Consider the following 9,069-nt stretch of genomic DNA (forward strand, 5'->3'; position numbering starts at 1 on the left):
AAGTGGCCTCTCACGGGAAGCAGGCCGACAGAATGGGGGATCCTGATGTAAACAAGACGAAAGTCTTTCTCTGGTCTGCATCCCCTTAACAATTGTATGTATTGAGCCGTACTGTACTGTACCCATTCTGCAATCTGTTAATAAACTTTTCAATCAATCAATCAATCAATCAGCATTCTGCACCGAGCTCAGAAGTGACTTTGGCCTCGTTAAAATTTATTTTAAACATCTTTCGTCACCAGAGGTTATTTGCGAGACGCCAGACCACGCAGTCTCGCGCTCAAAGAGCAAAAGTTACGTTGGTATAATGGTTTGTAGTCTTCAATAAATTACTTTAACTCAAAACATCTGGCTTCCCACCGTCCCCCCTTAAGTGCCATAAATATGTGGGTAAATAAAAAAGTGAGATCGCCTCATTAACGTTATAGCCATGCGCACAAACTGAACCAAGAAGGTAGGTGGGGGGGGGGTGGGGGGGGGGGGGGGGGGGCAGGGTCACTTTTCCTAACTGAACCTGACCAGAACAGAAGCTGAAGTTCAAAAAAGGATTATTTTCTGAGGGAGTAGGTGTCTGCGAAGCCGTCGGTGGCACTTTTTCGTATTTGGGTGAAATCAAATATCAAATCGTGTTTCCATCGTAGGGTCCCAATGTGCATCAGGTGAACAGTTTACTTTGCGTGGCCGGTTGGCGTGGATTCACTTGGTGTTGTAGGTGACGAAGCGCTGGCTGGGGGGGGTTCACTTGGTGTTGTAGGTGACGAAGCGCTGGCTGGGGGGGGGGGGTTCACTTGGTGTTGTAGGTGACGAAGCGCTGGCTGGGGGGGGGGGGGTTCACTTGGTGTTGTAGGTGACGAAGCGCTGGCTGGGGGGGGGGGGGTTCACTTGGTGTTGTAGGTGACGAAGCGCTGGCTGGGGGGGGGGGGGTTCACTTGGTGTTGTAGGTGACGAAGCGCTGGCTGGGGGGGGGGGGGGTTCACTTGGTGTTGTAGGTGACGAAGCGCTGGTTGAGGGGGTTCTCCGGGGACTTCATCCACTCCTTCTTCAGCTGCTGCTTGAGCTGCGACAGCCTCATGTTGGGGTTCTCCTTCTTCAGCCGCGTCATGTTGTTGTCCTCGTATGCCGCAAAGGCCGCCTTCATCCTGCGCTCGGGGTGGCGGTCCAGGTCATCGGGACCCGTGCTGGGAGACACAGGGGCGGGGAGGGAGTCGTGAGAAAAGCATCATAGACCGACCTACTAGCATCATAGACCAACCTACTAGAATCATAGATTGGCCTACTAGCGTCATAGACTGACCTACTAGCATCATAGACCAACCTACTAGAATCATAGATTGGCCTACTAGCGTCATAGACTGACCTACTAGCATCACAGACTGACCTACTAGCATCACAGACTGACCTACTAGCATCACAGACTGACCTATTAGCATCATAGACTGACCTACTAGCATCATAGATTGGCCTACTAGCGTCATAGACTGACCTACTAGCATCATAGATTGGCCTACTAGCGTCATAGACTGACCTACTAGCATCATAGATTGACCTACTAGCATCACAGACTGACCTATTAGCATCATAGACTGACCTACTAGCATCATAGATTGGCCTACTAGCATTAGGGCTGAACGATTAATCGATTTTAAATCAAAATCGCGATTTGAAATGATGCAATTAGCAAATCGCAAAGTTTTTATTTTATTTTTTTTTAATTCTTTTAACCAGGAAGTCCCATTGAGATACAAGATCTCCTTTGCAAGTTGTTGTTATTGTTGTAGGAACGGTTTGGGAGAGGGAGGTAAGGGGTTTTAGATTGTGTGTTGTGTGTTGTGAAGTTTAGACTTCAGAGAGGGAGAGTAAAGTACAGAAAAAGGGTACCGTTGGGTACCGGTATCGATTCCCAGGTAAAAAGAAAAATGTTCAGGCTCGGTGTCCCGAACAGACCCACCGCGTAGGCCAGATGCAAGCCGCATTTTACAATAAACATCTGTGGGGCTGCTTAATTTTTTTTTTTATTATAATCGTAAATTTAATCGCAATCGCAATATCTGTCCGAAAAATCGCAATTAGATTATTTCCCAAAATCGTGCAGCCCTAACTAGCATCATAGATTGGCCTACTAGCATCATAGACCGACCTACTAGCATCATAGACTGACCTACTAGCATCATAGACTGACATACTAGCATCATAGACTGACCTACTAGCATCATAGACTGAGACACAGGGCGGGAGGGCATCGTGAAAAAAGCATCATAGACTGATAGGGTTGGGTACCAAACTCTGTACATTTAAGGGTACAGAGTACAGACTGAATTACACCGGTACTACTACTGAAAGTGAATACAGATTCACACTAGATCGGTCTGTACCAAATTTTCGGTACCTTTACATGTTTAGTATAAGAGTGTAATATGCTAGACAAGAGGGAGCCTTTTCCACAAATATATACAGTATATTACTGTCCTGTCTCTTTGGAAAGACCAGACGAGGTCAGAGGAGTTTGATCATATTTACTGAGGGTGGCCAGATAATTTTTTATATCTAAACATTCAAAAACATAATACATGATCATTTATTTTGTGTGGCGTTGTTACAACAATAAGTAACCAAATATTCTGAATAAATAACAATGTAGAAATTTAGATGTTTGGAATTTTTTTTTTACAACTGAAATTAAATGTGTTATTACAGAGAGTTAAGTACCGAAAAAGGTGCCGTTGGATATCGCTAACGAATTACAGGAACTGGTATCGGCTCAGATGTGAACTGTAGCCAGCCCTAACCAGCATTTCATTGGGATTCCCCAGAACGGTTTGATCCAAAAACACCTACACATGACGATACCAGAGCCAATGGCCCCAGCGTAGCTTCATTTATAGCATTTGTATAGCGGTGGGATAATAAATAAGAAAATGTTTAAATAACATAAATACAACTGAAATTAAATGTTTTGTAATTATAGAAAAAAGGTACCGTTGGGAGCCGGTACAGAATTCCAGGAACTGGTATCGGTTCTAATGTGAACGGTACCAAACCCTATAGACTGACCTACTAGCATCATAGACTCACCTACTAGCATCATACTGACCTACTAGCATCATAGACCGACCTACTAGCATCATAGACCGACCTACTAGCATTATAGACTGACCTACGCCATTTACACAGAACACCTAGGGCGGAATCCACAAAGGCTTTGCGCTGCTTTTTCCGAAGCAGAGCCGGTGCATCTCGCTCTCAAATGGGTGAAACGAGGTTGCTCATGCGTAACGTTGGCATTGCGTCCGTGCAATTGGCGTATATTTAAATGAGGTAATATGGGCGGACAAAGGGTCCTTTCTATGTAAATTAGCCTCTAAACGGGTGATCATGGCAGCAGTAATTGTGCAGACAGGCATGACCGTGAAAGAATATAGAATATCTCGAAGGACAATATCAAATCAAGCGCATGCAGCGATCCCATGCAATCGTACTCATTATCTAAATATCGTTATATAACGTTGTGGGCCTTGGCGTTATGCTCGTATATATTGAATATATATTAAATGGGATAGAAACTAAATTAAATGTATACCATATACAATGACAGAATATAGTGCTCTAATTATATTGTGCTAATTTTGTTTCTATCCCATTTAATATTCAATCTCTTTATTAAGTTGTAAAGCCCTGGCCTATATCCGATTTCATAATTAGATTATAGTGAAGGAGAGGAGTTCTTATTAATACATTTTTAATTTAATAATAATAACTTCAGAATAATAATAATCATGACATTGCATTACTGCTGATCAGCACCTATATCAGAAATAAATGTTTACTGTATTGAACATCTCAAAACCAAGCATTTGAAATGTCAGTGCTTAGCCTTATTTCTAAATCACGCGTTGTGAAGGCTATTGGCATGCGGCTTTATATTTCTCGAACAAGTTAGATACTGTTCATAACTCATAAGATCTATTTTCTTTAGTATTCCGTTCATTTTGTATTGTATTTCGTTTACTTCGTAATGTATAGAGGAGTGCAAAATAATAGAATCTTTATTGTCATTGTTGGTCCAACGAAATTGAGTTTAGAGCATCACCACATACAAACATACTGAATATAGCATGTACAAAATAATAATATCAATAATATAATATCAATGTCCCAAGTGCAATAGTGCTAGTGCAAATAAACAGTATGACAGTCCAGTTGAGTTAACTGTTAATGGATGGAGTGGGGGGGGGGGGGGGACGACAACAGTCAGATTTTGGTGGGACAAAGTGGGACAGATAGATAATGTAAATTCTTTAATTAGAATAACTGGTCTTCACCAAATAGATAAAGTTTAAATACAGATTAAAATACAGAATTAGATCTCTCCGCATTCGAAGGAACGGCATGCGTCGTTTGCCGTTCTTGGTTTTAACTGCAGGTTTCTTTTTACTGCTTTCCATCTTGATTTCTAGTTTATTTTCTTTTTTTGGACAGCGCGCTAAACTTGACAGCGCGCTACATTTTGACACACATTTCTGCCAAGAGCGCTGTCATGGGGTGCAGAGTGCCGACTGCTCGCGAGCCACACATATATTGGGCGTGTCAGCGCTGGTATCTCATCAAGCAATGTGCTTTCGTGGATAGCTCCCAGACGCAGAGCAGGCTCCGCGGATGCAATTTGCTCCGCGCAATCCATTCTCTGTGGATTCCTCCCCTGGTGTTCATTTTGTTCATTCGCTGAAGCTTGGCGAGCGAGTATGCCTTCTTTATTTACTTATTATGGGACAAATGTTGACGGAAGAATGTTCCATCCAACAGCCTGAAATTAATGATGCCGTACCTGAGCACAGAGATAGCATCCTCTATTGTCCTGGCCTCCTCAGTGCCTTCCTCAGGGATGATCCTGTTCACATTCTCCTCCAGAGGAGTATCCAGGTGGCTCTTCTCTGTGGGAGAGAAGAGACGTCAAGAGGAGGAATAAAACACTGTGTCCCACTGGGAGCGTCTGTTGGCGTCATTCAACTCCATTTAAAAACAAGACCGGCATTGAATCCCATGTTGTGATTGTAGTGTTTCATTTTAAAATAGAAATTTGAATAGTTTCAATATGACCCTCCTGAGATTGTGCTTCATACAGTAAAAAAAGTCAAATATACAAAACTAAAATGTACAAAAATGAGGTAGAAGAGGTAGAGCAAATGTGTATCAAAAGTTATATATAAAAAAAAATTATTTAAAAGGAAGATGGACATCGTTTTTGTATAGCGACTAATGCAGTCAAGTGTTTCTTTTTGGGAACAGTGTGTGAATTGTGTACCGTGAATAGATTAATTACAATTTAAATTGTTTACAATTTAGTCATTTAGCTGACAGTGACACATTTATCCAAAGCAACTTACAGATTGTGAACAACATGTCACCAGGAGGGGTACATCTCTGGCAGCTAAATGTCAGTGGCATTGTTCGTCAAATAGTATCAAGCTTGAGTATTACACTCGGAGTGCATAGTAGTATAGACATATTAGCAAGACTAGGTGGTAGTATCAGAATAGTAGCATAGTAATAGGGTACATAATAGTAACAAGACAGTAAGTAAGAGGGTTAGGTTTTTAGCTTTTTTCTTCAGATATTGTTTGAAGGAGTGTTTTTAGTCGATGGTGGAAAATTGGCCGCGTTTCAACTGTCTGGAGTAAATTTTATCAATCATGTACTTAAAAAACACAAAAGCTACAGTGGTTTAAAACAATGTGACTTAGATAATTGTGGGTTTGTACTCACAATAGAGTGAGTTCTGCTTATTGTTTCCCGTTATTTTGGTTTGTGAAGTGGTATTCTCACTTCAGCATAATGGTAAATAGTGCATTTATATAGCTCTTTTAGTCAAAGCGCGTGACAATTTTGTTGCTCACATTCACTCACACATTCACACACCGACAGCAGGTGCAAGGTGCCACCCTGCTCATTGCAGTCAGTCAGCCAATACAGCGTCCAGGTGAATGAAGCTAATGGACTAAAAGTTGTATTTGCAGAAGCTACTGGTAAGCGCTACCTTTAGGCTTGGGCTCTCCCGGCTGCTGTGGCTGCTGCTGCTCAGCGAGTAGCGTCTCCTCGATCTGAGCCCGGGTCACTTTGCCTCCAGCGGCAGCGTCGGCGTCAGCAGCAGCGGCAGCCTGGGTGGCTCTGCCCTTGATGTTAGCGTTCTCCTCGTCGAGGAGTCGCTGATTCTCCTTCTTCCTCTCCAGAGCCTCCAGCCTCTTCTTCTCCTTGTCATCCTGCAGAGGCAAACAACATAGAGGCTGTTCAAACTGAATCATGCTCCCAACTCATCTCGATTTCAGACCTGCGAACACCCTCTCAACACAAATACAACTCCGGGGCTACAGAGAGGCTTGTTTTTTGTGACTTGATCATATGTTTCCCAGCCTATTGGTGGACAGGCAACTTCTTATGCCACTGCACAGCTTAACTATTGTCCCCACCGCACAGCTTAACTATTGTCCCCACCGCACAGTTTAACTATTGTCCCCACTGCACATCTTAACTATTGTCCCACACACTGCACATCTTAACTATTGTCCCACACTGCACACCTTAACTATTGTCCCACAGCTTTACTATTGTCCCATACTGCACAGCTTAACTATTGTCCCACAGTTTAACTCTTGTCCCACAGTTTAACTCTTGTCCCACACTGCACAACGTAACTATTGTCCCCAAAACTGCACAGTTTAACTATTGTCCCCACAAACAGCACAACGTAACTATTGTCCCCACACTGCACAACGTAACTATTGTCCCCACACTGCACAACGTAACTATTGTCCCCACACTGCACAACGTAACTATTGTCCCCACACTGCACAACGTAACTATTGTCCCCACAGCACAGTTTAACTATTGTCCCCACACTGCACAACGTAACTATTGTCCCCACAGCACAGTTTAACTATTGTCCCCACACTGCACAGCTTAACTATTGTCCCACAGTTTAACTATTGTCCCCAAACTGCACAGCTTAACTATTGTCCCACACACAGCACAGTTTAACTATTGTCCCACACACAGCACAGTTTAACTATTGTCCCACACACAGCACAGTTTAACTATTGTCCCACACACAGCAGTTTAACTATTCTCCCACAGCTTAACTATTGTCCCCACAGCACAGTTTAACTATTGTCCCACACACAGCAGTTTAACTATTCTCCCACAGCTTAACTATTGTCCCCACAGCACAGTTTAACTATTGTCCCACACACAGCACAGTTTAACTATTGTCCCACACACAGCAGTTTAACTATTCTCCCACAGCTTAACTATTGTCCCCACAGCACAGTTTAACTATTGTCCCACACACAGCACAGTTAAACTATTGTCCCACACCAAGCGAGAGAAACGGCTAACCTTCCTCTGCCCCTTCTTCAGAACATGTTTGTCATTCTCCTGCCACTGTGCGTCCTCCAGCTCCTGCTTCTTGCGGGCGTCCTCCACCGCCAGGGCCTCTGCTTTGCGGGCCTTGGCTGTGACTGCCTTAGAGTTCTCGCCCTGGAACTTCTTCGGCATCGCTGCTAAAGCCGCTCTTCAGCTGAGATGGACAGAGAAGAACTGAGTGGGGGAGAAAAAGGAGGAATGAAACAATCAACTTTAATATTTTTGTCATGCTCATTCTCGTTAGAGGTGGAGACGAGTTGCAGCTTGTTTGTTATTTTAGCTAGCTAGCTTCTCTGATGCCGAGTTACCTGGTTATACATTGATAATCAAATGAACGGATTGAGGCAAAATGTCACTATAGCAAGGGCCCGACTCCCATTTATTAATGACAATGAGTAGACATTTATTCTCTTAAAAATACTAACGCCGACGTGGGTTGGTCTTGCATTTTAGCTTGTTAGCAATAGGTTCGCGAGTTGACGCTAGCTTGTTAGGTAACAGTTAACGTTAAACAACGTTGATGCTCATCTAGCTAATATATATAGAATATCGATGACTGGACACAGTATGAATAACGTTGTATGATCAAGAATACATATAATATCATACCAGAATTGAAAGAAGAACAGGTCGTTATTGTTGTTTCGAAGGCATCTACCAGCCCCTTTCAGACAGTAGCGCACTTTGATGACGTATGTTGTCATAGCCCAATCAGCAATCATAAAATTCAAGTAGATACGGCACAGTACTTTTACTTATAAAGCCCCAGTACATATATATATATAATTTTATATTCTATACTAAAACATCGACTTTTTAGGGGGTTGACCCCCCCCCTTTCATTAAAAATGGTCAGACTGAATACACATTTTAAAAATAAAAAAGTGTATCCTATCCCTGTGACTTGTGTGCGCGCACGCTTAAGTGTTTGATTGAATTGAATTGATTGTACAGCTCAATACACACAATTGTTAAGGGGATGTAGACCAGAGAAAGACTTTTTTTTTCTTGTTTACATTCAGGGTCCCCCATTTTCAATTCATGTGTAAGCATAGGGAGGGGGGGTTTGGACATTTACGGCGGCCAGTTTCGAATTGCAGCCTCAAGTTGGTGCTCTTGTGTGTGCATGCTGCTTATGTGTGTTATTATACATACTATAATCTATATGATGAATTTCAATAATAAAGATACATTTCATGTGGCAGGGCTTCAGAACGATGACAGATTACAAAGGCACCTCCCTCAAGCTGAACAGTGACATCTTCTTGGCAAATTATCTCAATACCTTATATGCGAGGTTTGAGGCTGTGAATAACAACACCAGCCTACAAACCACTGCAATAGAGGGGGGAGCCACTGCCGATGGAGACTCAGGGCTAGATCCACATTAGTTGCACCCTACTTACAATTCATTATAAATTGAAAATGGGGGACCCTGGTGTAAACAAGACGAAAGTCTTTCTCTGGTCTGCATCCCCTTAACAATTGTGTGTATTGAGCCTTACTGTATTCTACCCATTCATTTCAAATTGTATTGATTGAAAATTGTATTAACAGATTGCAGAATGGGTACAATACAGTATTGTATATATGTATATTGAACACTTTTGTTTACACTTGTTTACATACTTTTGACTTTCTATTTGATACTTTATC

The 9,069-nt window shown here is 42.5% G+C and overlaps 1 protein-coding gene across 1 annotated transcript; it reads right to left on the reverse strand.

The window, feature by feature from the left end:
- Positions 1-882: 882 nt before the first annotated feature.
- Positions 883-8,102, reverse strand: ccdc124 (coiled-coil domain containing 124). Its single transcript, XM_084308997.1, has 5 exons — positions 8,023-8,102; positions 7,387-7,587; positions 6,032-6,254; positions 4,823-4,928; positions 883-1,178 (listed from the first exon to the last, which is right to left on the reverse strand). The coding sequence occupies exons 2-5, from the start codon at positions 7,543-7,545 to the stop codon at positions 974-976; spliced, it is 693 nt and encodes a 230-aa protein (XP_084165123.1). The 5' UTR covers positions 7,546-7,587; positions 8,023-8,102; the 3' UTR covers positions 883-973.
- Between the last annotated feature and the right edge of the window lie 967 nt (positions 8,103-9,069).

The sequence above is a fragment of the Notolepis coatsorum genome, assembly GCF_963971535.1.
Source record: "Notolepis coatsorum genome assembly, chromosome: 2".
In the NCBI taxonomy this organism is placed as follows: Eukaryota; Metazoa; Chordata; class Actinopteri; order Aulopiformes; family Paralepididae; genus Notolepis; species Notolepis coatsorum.

Bases quoted from the DNA above. Each gene is read 5' to 3' on its own strand.
- ccdc124 (XM_084308997.1), bottom strand. From the start codon at position 7,545: ATGCCGAAGAAGTTCCAGGGCGAGAACTCTAAGGCAGTCACAGCCAAG. The intron at 6,255-7,386 runs GTTAGCCGTTTC...TTGCCTCTGCAG, and splicing joins TGAAGAAGGGGCAGAGGAAG to GATGACAAGGAGAAGAAGAG. The intron at 4,929-6,031 runs GTAGCGCTTACC...TCTCTCCCACAG, and splicing joins GGGAGAGCCCAAGCCTAAAG to AGAAGAGCCACCTGGATACT.